The sequence below is a fragment of the Melanotaenia boesemani genome, chromosome 23 (genome assembly GCF_017639745.1).
Source record: "Melanotaenia boesemani isolate fMelBoe1 chromosome 23, fMelBoe1.pri, whole genome shotgun sequence".
Taxonomy (NCBI): Eukaryota; Metazoa; Chordata; class Actinopteri; order Atheriniformes; family Melanotaeniidae; genus Melanotaenia; species Melanotaenia boesemani.
In genome coordinates, this window is record NC_055704.1 from 8,723,206 (window position 1) to 8,740,979 (window position 17,774).

General features: G+C 39.8%; 1 protein-coding gene across 21 annotated transcripts in view; it reads right to left on the reverse strand.

The window, feature by feature from the left end:
- celf2 (cugbp, Elav-like family member 2) overlaps window positions 1-17,774 on the reverse strand; it is a 255,452-nt gene that overhangs the window by 41,115 nt on the left and 196,563 nt on the right. For all 21 annotated transcript variants that reach the window (XM_041977214.1, XM_041977215.1, XM_041977206.1 and 18 more), the window contains 3 exons: window positions 13,888-13,936; window positions 8,572-8,706; window positions 2,568-2,647 (listed from right to left, as the gene is read on the reverse strand). In XM_041977214.1, the coding sequence (XP_041833148.1) occupies window positions 2,568-2,647; window positions 8,572-8,706; window positions 13,888-13,936 (264 nt within the window). The remainder of the gene's footprint in view (window positions 1-2,567; window positions 2,648-8,571; window positions 8,707-13,887; window positions 13,937-17,774) is intronic.

A 17,774-nucleotide genomic window follows, 5' to 3' on the forward strand; every position in this document is an offset into this window, starting at 1 on the left:
GAGAGTGTCACTCCTAACACTCAGAAAGACGGACAAGTTGCTGCTGCTGGCGCTTGGCCACATAAATCAACACTTCAAGGATGTTTGAAGTGTAACACAAACAGAAAAAATTCCTTGCACACATGCAGACAGAAGGGGCACATACGTTTTCCCCATGTCAGGGTCACTGCTCTTCAATAAGAGCCATGATTATCATGATCAGCTGTAATGAGGGGGTTACAGGGGTGAACGCCACTCGTTCCTGTTCCTTCAACACAGCCTGTTATTACCACTTTTTGTCCCGTCTCTCCGACTCGTGATCCAAGCTCGTCTTATAACATGTAATTCTCTCTCAATAGCAGCCCTGTCACCTTGCCCTGTCACCGACCTGACAACGCCGGCGAGGGCGCCCCCAAAAACAATCGCACACAAAAGAGCTGCGACTGCGTCCCCATTACGGCACCACTGGAGTCGAAATGCAGCTGATGAGGTTTGAAACAACACCTACTAATCGTGGCTGCTGTATCAAGAATGCTTGGACAAATGTTTGAGACAAAAAAAAAAAAAGAAAAGTTAAAACCCTTTAAAATAAGGCTATGATAAGACCATAAGCCCGCTGCATATATGTGCAGTTCCAATGGAGCCTTTGAGTCAGATTTATGAACAAAATACATGAAAATAACTAAACTTAAACCTGAGCTCATAACCTGAAGCTTTTTAAAAATTAAAATGCCCAAAAATCAGTCAGATAAGATGTATGTCTGAGAGCAAAACTTCCTTTTTTTTTTTAAACTCGCACGTTTTTCTGAAACATGCATTCAGCCACTTTATCAGGCCCACCTTGCTAGTACTGGTTTGGGACCCCTTTTGCCTTCAGAATTGCCTTAATTCTTGGTGTCATAGATTCAACAAGGCGTTGGAAACAAGATTTTGCATCTTTTCAATAGTACTTACACACTCTTAGATATCTTAAGTGTCAATGCTCATGCTTTAAGACCATGTGACTCATTCAGGTGTATGAAAAACCTCCTACTGGATATTCATGAATTACACAGTTGAAGGTAAAGGTAAAGCTTTCTCATTGTGGATCTAGTTTATTTTCTCTGTGACAAAGAAATAACCCAGTAACAATTATGTTGGCCTTAAAAGAGGGAGACAAGCTGCAGACTGAAAGCCTGTACTGTGCATTGCAGTAGTATTATTAGTAATCTGTGTCACTGATCCCCTTCAGCTCCTCTGATGTCCTTGTTCAACCTAACACAGCCAATTCCCTGGAATCCATCCAAATCTTAACTTAATTTGAAAAAACTATAACGTGAATATAAGCATGTTTCCATCCACTACGGTTATGTGATGATTAATTTATTGATTAACTGTAGGTGGATGCAATTTTCCAGCCAGAAATAAGACAATTATATATTAAATATGACCTTATAAAAAGGACTGGGCTTGCTCCAACTTGGAGCCTCATCAAACACTCAGATCCCTGTATGTTGGCAAAAAGCTGACCTGCAAGGACTCCTGTTTTCTTTATCCAAAGAAGACTTTGCTCATGACAAAATATGTAATAGCTATTCTGGTCGACAGCAGAATACCTTAGATGGCGTTTTTTCTAAGTTGTTTGTCGTTCTACATACAGTAATACATACAGGATTTTCCCATACACACTTGTAATGAAGTTGTTAGGGGACAGACACCAACTCCCATGCAAAAAAAAAAAAAAAAAAACTGAAAGACGTCATGCATAACATTTTCCATAATCCTTCACTTTTATACCTCACTGTGACTTGGGAATGTCTGGATCAACATGATTAGGTTTATTTTGTACAAGGTTGAAAATGAAATTCTATTAGCGCTAAATACATTTGGACATTGACCTGATCAAAACAACCCACATCATCTGCATCTTGTGACAACACTACATATTGGAGATGTGGACAAACATACATCTGTTCCAAGTGAGATTGGGCCGGTTTAATCAGCGGAGGGAAAACCAGATCTTTGCATGGTCTGACATAGACTTGCATGAACATGCATGGCTGTGTGCAACTTTAAACAAAAGGCCAAACACATTAAAAGAGAGAAAAAAAAACACTGCATTCTGGTAAGAACATCAATACATCGCTACATCTTCACATAGTATGTGGATGTTTGCTGCTGAGGTTTAAAACATTTCTAAAATTTGGCACAGTGGAAAAGAAAAAAAACCCACTGTACGTCATCAAAACTAATCTAACATCTAAAGAAATGACAGCTATTTGCACATGAGATGTAACAACCTCCTTACATAATATGAAGAGGGCCTAATCTTCACAGATTGTAATATGCAAAGCTGGCCTTATTAAAAATCAAATTGTTAATTCATACTTTGCTGGCAAAGACTGACCAGGCTAATGAATCTATAATTAGATGTGTCATTTGTCCATCCTGCTCAGGAATGAAAGATAATAGGACATCTGTGTGAAAGCTATTAGATCACTGTACAAGAAAATGGGCCTGATCTATTGATTAGGTGTACGTCATGAAACAGACATGTCATACTGCATGGTGTAAAAAGAGCTGAAACGAAGGAGAGAAGTGTACCATACCTCCATAGTCTGAGACTGATGCATGGCTTTGATTGCATTCTGTGCCATGGCTCTGGTGGAAAACGTGACAAACGCACATCCTGTAAGGAGAGAGGGGGGAGGAGGGAAGGATGGAAGGACAGTGTAAGGGAGGAGGGGGAAGGCAGAGGGGCAAAAGGAGGAGGAGGAGGAGGGGGGAAGACAAGAAAGAACAAAAACAAGACAAAAGGGTTGGACATGTTGTTGTTATAAAAAAAAAAACAACTAAAAACAAAAAAAACAAAAACATAGATTGATACAGAGAACAGCTCACAGGCGGACAACAGTGTTCTCAGTTGCTGTGGAAACAACAGCTGGAAAACAAGCACAGTGTCATGACAACCACAGCCTGACCCCATCCCACCACCTCGTCCCATTTGCATCCACCACAAGACATCTGAGACTACTACAATAGCCATCAGAGCTCTGGGTGCCTTCCTCACCTCCTCTCTCCTTCTCGTCTCTCGGCCAAATCAGTCACACCTGAATTCTCTCTTCTCTCAACAATTCAGCAACGTATAGAAGTGAAAAATTAGCATTAAAATTATTTAATTCCTTCTCTTCATTTTTCTTTGTAGAGCAGGATGGAGATGTAGCAGACATTAATCAGTAGAACCCAGGAAGACGGGAAGATGGAAAATCATATTAATTTAATCCACAAAGAGACGAGGAAGCAAGAGGGGATGAGAGGAGGTGTGGTCTTCCCTACTCCGTGACTGACGCTGATTTTAGCCCATCAAGATTGGACGCAGCCAGAGGCGGTTTTAGGGGAGTTTGTTATTGGTTGTTTGTGGGGGGGAAGAAGAGAAGCAAGGTTGTGTTTGTCTGGCTGGTTAGGGAGTGATTAGAGGAGATAATGTGAGAAGTGCTTCAACAACACCCCAGGCTAATAATATGCTAACAAACTCACCAAGCCATGTAAGCGCAGCCAGGCCTGAACCGATTACACACATGCTCGCACATACAAGCACAGACACACACATACACATTCAGGATCGGCTGGCTGGCTTGGCTCTGGAGGAAACAACTTAAAGCCCAGTTCATCAGATAGACTCTCCCTGGCTGTGTGGATGGAATGAAAGGGCAAAGAGGAAATGGGCAGGACGGATAATGCAACAGAGGAAGAACAGATGTGTAAAGGAATAGATGTGATCATTGTCTTCTTCCACCTCTGTCACAAACCGGATGTTGCCGTTATTGAACAAGGTGATGGATGGCCAGTTTTCTCCTGCTCAACTGCGCTGATTTCACATTACGATCTGAGAAAGCATAAGCTAGTACTTTCAGACTCTCCATCTAGAAGGTCTCTAGAGGAAACATATAACCCCCCCTTTTTTTTAAGTTTCTTTAGGGATTTATTATTTTTTGCATTGCACATAATGTTTGAACCTGTTCCTAGTTTATTTACACGAAAAACCTGTTTTCACATTGACATTAACTGATGAAAAGTCTTTGTAGAAACTCTTAAAGCTGAATTTTGTATATGAATAAATACAACTTTTAGGCTCCATCCTTCCCTCTCAGCTGTGCTTCAGCTCTACAAACTGCAATGTGAGGTTGTTTTCCCCCCTACCAAACTGGTTCCAGTGCTGGTTCAGAGCCACTGCCTAACTGACTAGCACAGATAACCTGGTGCTAATCCACAACCAGATCTCTAGTGAGCAAAGAACTGCTAATGTTGGAGGTTGCAGAAAACGTTCACAAACACCAACTACTTTTTAAAGCTGATTTAAAAATAGACTGGTGATAATAACATATCAATCTGCAGTGAAAAATACAGACAAACAGTTTCCCTGCATTGTGGTCATATTAAGAAATGCACTGGAATGAGTTCAAACATGACTTAGAAGAAATGTTTAAAGTTAAGTTAATGTTAATGTTTAAGTTCAATGTGGCTCTGTGGTGGTCCTTCATCTGAGGAAAACCAAACCAGATCTTAGCTAGAACCAGCTTACAACTAGAACCGGCACTGGAACCATTTTAGTTATTAACAAACAAAAAAAAAAACTTAAACTTGACATTGACAGACACCAGTTGAAGACTTTAACTGGTTGTTTTTGCGCAGGAACCCCACTTTCTAACAGCTGGTGCAGCAAAAAAGTACAAACCATTTCCTTTCAAGATCTTTGTGTGATGTTAACTAAATAGTTTTAGTAGTGTAAACTGAAGTAAACCAAAGATTTTGGCCTTAAACTGTAAGTGGAAAAAACATGGCTGACATGTCTACAAGGTTCCAGCCACCATGACTGATCCTTTAGTGAACCTCACACCTAGGCAGAAAGTCTGGAAAAGGGACAAGCACTTTCAGGAAATTCTTAGCAGGCACTCAGAAAAAGGATCTGTCTATTAAGCCACTGAAATCAATAAATGGCCACTTATAGAACCAGTCTTTAGTAGAAACCTAGCCATAGCTTCCAATATGCAACCCTGATTGGGCCAAACTGTTGTGTTTAGGAAAACAAATGGATAGCTTGGTAAGATGGATCTGTCAGTACTCAGTTTATTTTTTATTCTTTAGGCTGAGCTGTCTTCAACCAAGATGGGATTTTTCTTCCACACAAACAGCTGTGTCAGCCAAAGAAACGTTCAGCATATGGAACCTGAGACTGCAGTATTGAAAGTTTATTTTATTAGAACTTTGATACGTGATCATCATCAATTCTTTGCAAGCTTTAGCGGTTTTTACTGCAGAGGAAAGAAAAGGCCAAGAAGTTTTTCTTTGTTTCTGTTGAGAGCAGTCTTTACAGTTGAAGGAATTACCCTAGAATGGTCTTTTATTACTCTGAGGTATTCAGTTATCACCATTACTATTCCTTGTAGTTGCACAGACCTGGCTTTGATCTTCTAAACATATCTTCTTTTCCATTTTTGTGTCCTTGTCAGGTGGAATGTCAAGAGTTTAATCACAATTTATGTTAAACTATGTTGGTTACTTAACATCAGAGAGGTGCAAAGATAATATAAAAAGACTGAAGGTTATCAGATTCTGCAGCACCGACCCAATAAACACTCCAGTGTGTCCTTTTCGTTTCCTTTTTTTTGCTTAGCTGCTGTGCTAAGTGGTAGTGCTGTAGATAGGATGTCTGAAAAGAGGTCATTCTTTCATCTGATTCAGGGGACTGTCTATTTTAGACAAGCGACAATCTGTCATTTAACTCCTTAGTTTCCAGAATATTGCACCATCCTCTGCAGAGAAGCGCCACACTAGAACTAGATCAGTTCTGGAGGGGGGCTACATTTGAGTTTCCCCTCTTGACTGGTCCTGATAGGTCCTGGCTATTTATAAAACTCGTCAGCTATAACATCAATGGCTGTCATCTAATGGGGATGAGAGTGTTTGTCTCCAGCTGGCGGACGGAGCATATTTTACCCACAGAAAATACTTCTTACTTTAGCTGGTTTCTGCAGCTTGATCCTCAACTTCTAAAAAAGGAAAGGAGTCCTTTACTTCTGAGCCTTGATTCATTAATACCAAAGCTGTTAATGAAAGCAGCAGAAACCATACTTTCTGGCTGGTTGGTTCCCTGTGTTGTTTTCCCGACATTGCAGAGATGGGATGTAGCTTGATCCCTAAAAATACCGCACGGGCCGCATTCTGTCATCAGCGGAGAACTACGGAGTCCTTTAATGAAAGTAGGGTAGCTCCCCAGGCCCAGCCATCCACTGGTGGTGTGATCCATATTTTATTAATAGCGGGATAGCACAGTGCTCCTCTGATTGATATTGTGGTTTAAAAGGAGCTCTGCACCAAAACTAGGTGCGACTGAAGGCCTCTGGGAGCTGAAGGCACATAGAAATCCTTAAAGACCTATTTATTCCCAGCCTGATTATACATGTTTACCGGCTAGCCAGGAACCAAGCTGGACTACAAGTATTTCTTCTTTGACTCTCACCAATTGCTAAGTGGTTTATATTAGCTCTACAGAAACATGGATGTGGACCATCATGTCTGAAATATTCATGAGGACAAAAGAGAGGAGCTGGAAAGGGATGGAGAAAGGAAACGGGGAAGGCAGGAAAGGAGGCTGTTGTGGGATGTTTTAGAAAAAGAGGACAAATTGATGCAAGGGAGGATTCTAGGACAGCCAGTGTGAATTTAGAGACTTGAGGAAGCAGAGGAGCATGGGAGGTAGAGTAGATTAGTTTGAGGGAAAAGACTGGTTCTGGATAGAGACAACCTTGAGGAGAAAGAGAGAAAGCCACATACAGAGTATACGACTCTAGTCGATTAAACAATTAAAACATCCAAAAACGTCTGACAAGCACAGAAAAACAAAAATAGATGTGACCAACAGATCGACATGGATCCGGTGTGACGATGACAGCGACAGCTCGCATGACAGGAGGAGGAATAGGAAGACAGATTTGCAGAAGCTCGTCCATCTCCTCAGCACACAGAAACCACAAAGGGGAGAAGGGAAGGGGAGGTGAGGAGTTTAGGAAAGATGGTAGAAATCCAGTGGTAGGTTTGGTAAGCGTGGGAAGAAATGGCTTAGGATGGAAGGTGCCTTATGATACTAGTGTGGTTTTTTTATAGTGGTAAAGTAGCTGAGATGGTTGATTCAGGTAATAGAGGATGTAAAAATGCCCCCTCTCTCCATTTTTAGAGGGTTATTCTCAATTTAGAAAGTTTGTCCAAGACCATGTTGGTAAAACTCAAGTGCAGACAAATCTAACCGATTTGACAGCTTGTTAATAAGCTTGTTTCTGGCTTTTAAAATCCTCCCTGGGGCACTTTTTAAAAGAGCACCTTATGTGTGCCAATTACAAGAATTCAATCATTTGACTGCTTGCTTCTGCCCAGTGTTGAGGAGGCTCATTATCCAGCTCTACTTACATTTTGAGATGCTACCACACCTGGAGCCATGATCAAATTTCCTGTTGCCGTCAAATTATTTGCCATCATTGCTCTGTGACTTTGGAAAAAAGCCTCCTGCCAAGTCTCAGAATGGCCGAATCAGTGGTTTCACTCAATGGATATGAGAAATACATGAGAATGGCTATTGCAAGATTTTATGCTGAGATTTAACAAAAGATTGCTAACAGCTGTTATTCTCAACAGACATTTTCTCCAAGATATTAAATATTAATAAGTGATTTTTTTAATAGAATACAACCATCAATATCGAGCATGCAAGAACCAATCCATGTCCTGTGGGTTTAAACATGCGCTCAGCCTCAAGATGGAAGTAAAGAGCTTTGGTTTGGCTTACAGCAATGCTAAACTGGAGAGTGAAGGATGTGAATGGTGGTTAAGAGGTCAGTATAGAAGAGGGGGGGGTAAGGGGTGATCGGGGGAGGCTGAGGCTGAGAGAGCAAGAAGGGGAGAAAAAAACAAAAAGAGAAAGGGGGAAAAGAGATATATAGAGCGAAAAGGAAGAAGCATGTATTCACAGTGGCCACAACAGCCTCGAGATGTTGCTCCAGTTCATTTGCATTTACTTCTGCAAAAAAAAACTTTTGAGGACCATGAAGGATTTCTTGAGTGTTTTCTAAGAAGCAGCTGGTTAAAAACAAAATCTGACAATGCAAACAAAAAGTGAAATGTATGAGTTAGTTATCCTTCCGCATTTGTTCCTGCACTGCTTTCGCCACATGCTACATCACTAATGCATGCTACAGGAGCATTAAGCTGCAATTAGTGCTCAAGCACTTGTGTAGACTAAAGTGCTTAGTCTAGTGTCTTGTAACTACAAGACAATTTCAAGTAAATTGATAAAATCAAATACTTTAGAACAACCACAATGAGCCTCTGATTATTTAGCAAATATGAAACAACAAAGAATAAAGTTGTCAGTTTGTCAAGAGGCCATTGATTTAGAGTTCTTTTTCAACCAGCTGACTCAAGTCACATAGTAGCGAGGTGGATATTTAAAATTTGAGTCATCACACAACAATGAACTGCAGCCGCTGGAGGCCGTTCAGGCACTAATATTCACATGAGGAGAATTAAGTCTGGATGGAAGTGAGCCAGAGCGACAGGTACCTCTGCTAAGCCCATCGGGCCCTCGCAGGATCCGGCACTCTTCGATCTGTCCAAACGCAGAGAACATGACCCGGATGTCGTTCTCGTTGCACTTCTTCGACACCATGCCGATGAACAACTTCCTGTCTTCAACAGCTGCAAGAAGAAGACAGAGAGTGAGAAAAAGGGGGATTCCACAGGTGATTCATGCCTGCTTCATCTTATTTAAAAAGAACCGATCAGGTAATTTTGCCTTTAAGATTTAACACGTTAGTTTAGTCATGTAGACCTGGTGAAGATATGTTCAAAGTGAGCATCAGAATAAGGAAAAAAGGGATTTTAAGTGACTTTGATCTCAGTATTTCAGAAACTGCTTATCTACTGGAATTTTCACACACAACCATCTGTAGGGTTTGCAGAGAATGGTCTGAAAAAGAGAAAATATTCAGCTGTCTGGACCTAAATGCCTTGTTGATGTCAGAGGAGAATAGGCAGACTGGTTGGAGATGATAGAGAGGCAAAAGGAACTCAACCACTGGTTCCAACCAAGGTATGCAGAACAGCATCTCTGAACACACATGTCCAACCTTGAGGCAGATGGCTACAGCAGCAGAAGACCACAACGGGTGCCTCCTGCCAGCTAAGAACAGGAAACAGAGGCTACAATTCACACAGACTCACCAACACTGGACAATAGAAGATGGAGAAAATTGGCCCACTTTGGGCCCCTTAGTACCGATGTGGTCTGGTTTAACCACCACAGCCTAGCTGAGTATTGTTGCTGACCATGTCCATCCCTTTATAACCACAGTGTAGCATCTTCTGATGCTACTTCCAGCAGGATAATGCACCATGTCACAAAGCTTAGATCATCACCAACTGCTTTCTTGAACATGACAGTGAGTTTACTGGACTCCAATGGCCTCCACAGTCACCAGATCTCAATCCAAGAGCAGGAATCCCCATCTCTGGTCCTCAAGGCCCACTGTCAGACTTTCAGTGTTGCCCTGATTCAACACACCTGACTCAAATTAATGGCCCCACAGCAGACTTGTACAGAGCTTGTTAGAGATCAATTTAATTTGAATTTGTTGCAACAGGCACACATCTAATTCCTGCAGCATAGTGGGCTTTGAGGACCAAGGGTTGGTGATCAATCGACCTGACCTTTGCCTATTTTGTGGAAATAATTGTAAATTGTAAAGCTCTTTTGTGCAAAAGAAAACTTTTTGACTAACTAGATTTCAGCTTATTCAAGTGTTCTTGTTGTGGCAATATTAGCATAACCAGCTCTGGCTAGTTCTTGGGAAAGTGAAAAAAAGCTCACACCAGCTGCTGCTGAAAATATCTTATAACCTCTGGCACATTAAGAAATTAAGTTAGCATATGTCCTGATATCTTTATTACACGTAACATTGACGGTAAAAATGACGAGTGTGGAATGAAACTAGCATTTAAGAACAAAGAAGAGGAAAAAGTATAAACAGAAAGGTGGAAAAATAGACAAAATATGCCAATCAAAAGAAACTGACAAAGACAGAGTTCACACCTTATATCATCTGCAAGGCTGTGATCAATGTCTCAGTATTTATTCAGAAGCAACTGCTTGATGAGACTCCAGCTTGCCCTCTCCCCTCTTCTCCCTCCTCTATACACCTCCCTTGTGGATACCTCTCTCTCCTCCGCTGACACAATCCCTCCTTCCTCAGTGCAATCTCAAGGAATGATAACTGGCTGCAGGTTAATGGGGAAAAACTCACGGCTGTTTCTATGTGAGTGAGGCTAAGTTTGAATCAGGCTGAGAATGAAACAGTGTGTGTGAGAGAGTGTGTTTACATGTTCCCAACACATTCAATGTAATGCTAATCCAATTCATTTTTAATGAGGAAACCGTCAGCTCTTACCGCGAGGCGAAAGAGATAAGCGGTCGGTTGCACTCTGGGAAATCAATAGCACACTTGTTTATTTTGCTGTTTGAATTGTTTGTGTGTTTAAAAAACAAACCGTCGGGATACGCTGCCAAGATAAGTGTTGTTTCAAAAAGCTTTAACTCCTTTGTACACAGGGTGTGTGTCTGTGCGTCTATGTGTGCATCACTCTAGAGAATGATTACCACAAGTCTAACAGCAATGTAATTAATTTACTCTCTGTCGATAGAGAGGGAAGAGAGGAGTTATCATTACAATTGACTGTTTCTTGTTTTTCGGAGGCGTGCAGGCAGGCGGTCGAGTGATAAGACTCATAAAACAGACTCTGGGATGACCTGGAGTCGGCTTTGCATTCTGGGATAAATTGGAGCAGAGCTGGCTTCATGCTGAGCTTGAGCACATGAACGGAAACCAAAATAAGAATCACAAAAGCTTAAGGGAAAGGAATGTATTATTATCTCTGGTATACTGTTCACCTCTCCGTCTCTTCTTCATCTCCTTCACCGGCTAAACTAATAAACCTCAGAGCAGCCATTCGTCAATGTTAAAGCAAATCTAACACTGGGTTTATTAAAGGTCATTACTGTTAAGTGGATGGATATGCATCGTATGGCCAGCTCTATATTTCACCATTCCTGCTGCGAGTAGCAGCTTCTTTATTAAGTTCTGCCGTCCTTACCTTGACAGTTATGTCTTATAAAGTCACATTTTGCCGTATTTCAGAGAAGCAGATGACGGCTATTAGAGGGATTCCTCCCCTCTCCTCCTGGAGACTGTCATTTTATTGTCCTCTCCTGCAGAGCACACCGACACTGCAGACGGCTTATGACCATATTCCATCGTCTGAAGTAGAAACTAAACCTTTGACATGCTAAGTTATGGGGCAGCTCTTGAAGGATTGCCTCAAGCATCTAAAAGTGTATGCCTTAAAATCTCCCTGATATCCTGTTACTAAATTAAAACGACCAGTTCATCCATTCATAGTTTTATAGCATCCACTTTCAGATTCTGCTCAATTACTCAGCTTTAGGGGTCGGTTCATCCAAATTACAGAAACTCACATTTTCCCACTTAGCCATGCAAATAATTTGAGTTTAATTTGCCAAAAATTTCTAGTTATCTGTAATTTGTAATTGATCTTTCTAATTTTTGCACAATAGGTTACAAAAACAGTCTTCCGATAATCTAACCAGAATCAAACACTGTTCCCTATGCATTATTACATTTGTTTAAATTGGACTTGAATGTTTTCAAACCACTAAAATGTATTAATAGTGTTTCATCATCAGCAGCAGGAGGCTCAGCAGGTGGAGCCTGAGCTGAAGCTGAGGTGACCCAGGTGGGAGGTGGCGATTCCTCCTCCACTTGCTGAAGCATCCTTGTGCCAGATGATAAACCCTGAATTTTGAGGTTGGTGAGTGTGTGTATGACCAGATAAATGAGGCAAACAACACACACTAAACAGCTAATAAAAGGCTGAAAGGAAAGTGCCTTGCAGTCCATTTATTACAGCCTTACAGTGAAAAGCTAAACAGCCACATTTACTTTTTTATTAGTTTAGCAAAGAAACCGTGGAATATTAAAAATTCTGGGTCACTTGACCATAAAATATGGGTGTATTTTCATTGTTTCTGCAGCTTTTTCTACTGAAAGACAAATTTAATGACGTTAGAATCTTCATCAACAATAGCACACCATGCACTTGCACAGATCTGATCCAGTAAGATGTGGTTTCACTGTGATCTATGAAAGCCCAAATAACTTCATATGAGATACGTACATCGCTCTAAACCTGTGATAGGAATTGAGATTTTAAATTTGTCGACATTTTGGCAAATGGCCCACCACAGATTAAAGAAATCAAATGAACTGAGCCTCCTCTCCTGAGTTGCTCTTAAAGGTCCAGTTTTGGTGAAAACCAGCCTTAATATCCTGTAAATATGCAAAATGAACTCTAAACCATGGCTTCATGTTTTCTTGACCATGGCCCCCGATACACTTATCACTAATTTGAGTCTAAAAGTCTGAAGACTAGTGTGAAAGCATCTTTAATGCCCCCCAAACAAAACAAACAAAAAATTCACAACAGAAAACGTAGTGAATTTCATGGAAATTGTTAAATTCCCATTCCCATGACAACAATGCAGAAAAACAGATCCTTTAAGCATTTTGTTCTTTATTTAATTACTTTCTTTTAAAAGCTCTATTTTTAAAAATGTAATTTAATAAAACTTTAATTTAATTTAATATTTTATTTTATTATTGGTCAGACTGAACCTTCTATGTAAAAAAAAAATGTGGGCATTTTTCTTATTGATAAAAAACACTAAATACAAAGAATTGCCTGGTTTTTATAGTTTTTCTTTTTTTTATTTAGATAAATCAAATTTAATTCTATTCTGATATTGTAAAATTAAAATTAAAAGTTATGTAAAGCACTTAAAGAAAAAACAAATTACTTTAAAAACAGACTAAATATATAAATATTATAAAAACAACAAAGAAAATTCTCCTGGAAAATCTTGTGTGCTGACATTCATGATCAGATAAACTACACACAGCTGCACGTCCTGCATGGTGAGCGGCAACAGCTCTCTTCAGTGGGACAATGCAGCATTAACAAATCCTCTGCTCGCTTCTTTGTAGCTGAATTTTTCCAATTTATCTCTCTGACAGCATTTGTAAGGGAAGTGTATGAATGTTTCATACCAACAGTCCACTATATAAAAATGCTTGCAAAAAAAAACACAGTGACAAGCTGGAAATAAGATGACAATAAGCTACAAATGTGTAAACTGCTTTTAAACATCACCAAACCTGACAGCCTCAACGTGTGCAGGAAAGTTGTGAAGTATTTATAAACAACCTCACGCATTCATACTGTTCATGAATACAGAATACTGGCAGATGCATCCTTTAAAGAAAGACTTCCTGTGGAGAGTCCTGTCCAACTGCTTCCTTGTTAAAATGAGAAGGAATAGAGGAAGACACTCCGTATAGGAAATCAATTCAGAACTGGATCTGCAATATGTAGTTTAGAAATGGAGGTATCTTTGGATGGGGTGCTTGTGTTTGTGTCAAATAGCTGCATTAAGGTGTGTGTTTGCAGAAAGAGGAGCGTGCATACAGCCTGTTTGTATGAGTGAGCAGCCACGGGGAAGGACACTGGTTCAGCATGAGGCTAAAACGATTCAACTTTCTCTGACCTCTCTGTGAAGCACCTTAATTATTTATCACGTGCATCAGAAAAAATACTTATATAAACACCAAACTCAGATACAATCTTCCCCCCCAGTCCCTCATCCTATCTGCCAGTGAAGCAAACACATGAGACAGCTATTACAGAGGTAAATTCAAAAGGACAGCTAATACATCTGTGCTGGACAGCAGTGCGTTTTGGTCAACTCACCATTAGATTTCTCACTGTCTGCAGGTTTCATCTGGATAGGGTGGTGCATCTGTGGAGACAAAAGACGAAACATGAAATATCTATAAGGTAAAGCACAAGGGGGGAAAGAATTTGTAGCAACAAGATGAGGAACAAGATCAACATAGAGGATGAGGAGACAAGAATTTTCTAAGTAAAAAAAAAAAAAAACTAGAAGTGGAGGATTGAGGCTGAAAAGAAGAAGAAAAACAGCCTGAGCATATCAAACACAAGCACATAGAACAAGTTAATTCAACATGTTTAATGACTAATGTTGACATGGAAGCTTCTACATTTGAAACATGAGGGTATGAACACAACCTTGTTGAGAAAACCGTCACATCGTTATTTTTCCATCTCTCTCACAGAGGGAGAACAGTGTGTTTATTTCCACAAATCAGCAATGGAAAATAAATTTACCGTCTCCTTCCTGCTGGTTTTAACTAACCACTCAGCTCAAATTTTCCAAATCTGGTCAGTTCTGGCTGTTTTTTTTTCTCTGGTTGTCTTGAAAACACAACAGAAAGTAGATTTGCTTTAGTAAAACAAACAGTCATCACCTTAAGAACGATCAAGTTTTTAATCTGATTGAATTTCTTTGCATTTTTTCTGGGCTCTTAAATTCTTATAATCTCATTTGGCTCAAGCCAGATCAAAAATACAGACAAACATAAAGCATCTCTCCTCTGCAGAACAGCTGGGCGCTTGTATTGCTTGAAAGGGCAGAATAAGACAAAATTCTAAAAAGTTCACCCAAGTCCTGGCTGAATCTCTTAGTGATCCAGAGTAGTGGCTGCTAACTCCAAACTAGAGATGGGATTTATGGCTCTTTGAAGGGAGCCGGATCTTGAGGAGCCTTTCCTTTCAAAGAGTCATTCAAAAGACTGGCTCGTTCTCACAATATCTTACAAAATTTCACAATATATAAGAATGACAAACAATCAAAATATGTACCTATATAAAATCTACTATACAAGATTAAGAAATTATAGGAAAAATATAGATAAAAAGGGATAAACCTGAGCAGTCAGTGCACATTCTAGTAAATCTTTTGGACTGAACTCACAGTATTTGTTTCCAAACAACATCTCTGCCCATAGATGCTTCACGGGAATGGAGCGTGTTGGACATCAGACTTCTATGATGTCACAAATGTTATTATATTCTTATTTTACTCAACTGTACTACTTCTTATTTACTTATTTATTCATTCATTCAGTCATTTTTTGGTGTGTGTGTGTATGTGTGTGCGTGTGACTATGTTTTATTGAACAATGAGATATGAACTGAAACATGTATAAATGTTTTTAATCATGTAAAGAACTTTGTGTTCCCTATGGCATGAAAAGCGCTTTATAAATAAAGTTTGATTTGATGAAGGCAGTGTCAAAAATTTGTATATTAAAAGAATGGCTCACAAATGAACGGCTCACAGCTGTGAATCGGTTCCCATCGTTCATTTAAAAGGTGCTGATTCCAAAGCATCTCCAGCTGAGGTCCATTCAAAGAGCATGAATGTCTGAAAAAATACCTAATTAATCAACTTTTCCCACAAGTTGACATGGCGTTGCTGGCTAGATTCCCTTTGTTTGATTAGTGAATAATTTCACATCTAAATAGACATTTGTCTTTAAGGATAAGCAATTTGGTCCCATCAGGCTTTAAATTTCACTCTCCAGCTCCATCCCCCTGTGAAATATGGTCACTTCCAGCACCAAAAAGAGCACTAACATAGCATACACAACGCACATTTCTATGTAACTCCCATCTGAGTTAAACGGGTTATGGTCTCAAAGTTCACCAACAATAGCATTTCTAATAAATAGATGAACAGACCTAATTAGATATCAATTATGAAACCCTATGCAGTAATATCTATTCAACGTCTTAACACAAAAATTCAACAAATCCAGTTTAAGGTTCTGCACAGAGTAGGTCACCACTCACAAAATGTACAAAATGGCTTTTACTGACACCAATACTCATTCACTCTGTCCCTCCCAAATAGATGATTATTTTCATGCACTCTGGCGTTGTACCTCAGTGGAGTAGTTCTGGTTGGGGTAATGGGGAGCTGTCCGGGGTCCTTGGTGCCAGCATACTACAGTCCCCCACTGTCATATTACTAGAAAACCTATTCTTGTTGAGCATACTCAGACACTTCCAAACTTTTATTCTAATATTTTTCACCAATGCAAAAGACAATCTACTCAGCTAGAACCGCAGAACAAAATAATCAATGGCTTAAGTTGTTGATGATCTTGGAAATTTAAAAAACTAACTTCAAGTTACATGAATGAAGAAACCCAGTTTGAAAAAAACCCTGGTCTTCATTCTGCCACATCCAGAACCGATTCCTCTTATAATAACAATCATACATGAATGCATTATAAAATGTATATGACATGTGTTATAAAATTAGTAAATCATTAATTCATATCTTTGATCTGCTCCTTCCTTTCTAAAGGTTTTCTAATGGTCATGTGTGTCCTCATAGCCTGTGTATGAGGCCCAAAAATGAGAAAATTCTGTCTCCCCTCTCACTTGCTCTACTTCTTAGCAAATGTGTGCTCAAACGGGTGAGTCTGAGATCTTTCCTTTTGTGACCTCACGAAGGAAAATAACCACTGCCCCCGGTAGTGGATACTGCCTGTACAGGCACCACTCATGAACATTTAAAGGTTCAGACACAGAAACAGCCCGTTCTCATTAGAGCTTACAAGAGCCCCATTGGATTGGCTGACATTAAGGACCAAGGCTGAATTTGGGGTAATACACTTTATAAATATGTTGATGGACCTCTGACACCCATTGTTGAAAAAATGTATGATATGGGACCTTGAATAACAAGTCTGACTTCCAATTATGCAATTCTGAATGCATCGTCCACCTGAAAACTTTATGTCTGGATTGGTAATGTGTATAAACACGGCAATGTGGAAAATGTTTTTGAAGCTTTCTGCAACTAAATATATTTAAACAACTACATCACGATATTTCCCAAATCTCAACCAATAATGTTTCATGCATGATGAAACAGAGGTGTAGAGCAAAACAAAGAAAAAAAGGGAGATGGGTATCGGTATCCTTCCTCCCTTCAAACCTCTTAATGCTAATCCATTATGTGCTGATAAACTAGGACTATAGAATAATGTTTTGTTGACACTGGCTCTGCTGCGGAAAGATAACAGGCAATAAAAAGTTTTAGATGTTCAGTGTGTGCTGAAAACTGATGGACTTTTGACATAGTTGTTAAGCTGGGTTTGAAAATGCATTGCACCAGTACATCTAGAGTCTGGATTCCAGACCAATAACATTGTTTTCATTGTGGAAAATAAGAATTATCTCAGTATTGAGCAAAAAAAACATTCATTTGTCCTTAACAGAAGCTGCAATACGCCCATGAACATTCAACAATCACTCTTATTGGGCCAATCTACTTCCCCTAATGTGAACCCGAGGATGGAAAGTGATGGAACTATGAGAGGAGCGGTAAAAATGGCCGCCATTTCAGCTGTAACTACTGTCTTAAAATGCATGTCTTTAACTGTGGGAGGAAACCAGAGCAACTGGAGAAAACCTAGAGAGGTACAGTAAGAACATGCAAAGAATTAGGATCCTTTTTAGGTTTATAGTCATTTTGGTTCCAAAGAAAGCAAATTATTCAGAAGAACCACTGCAAACTCATGATCTCTGCTTTTGGTTGACTTCTTTGGTATCTCTCTGAGTTTAGACTGGTTTTGGCTGTGTCCTGCATTGATTCTCTTTACATGACTACCTCAGGTGCTTTCCTGGCTCATCCCATCTTCTCACCATCTCCATGCTCTTCTGCTTCCACTCTCTTCACCTCCCCTTGTCTAGTACCTTAC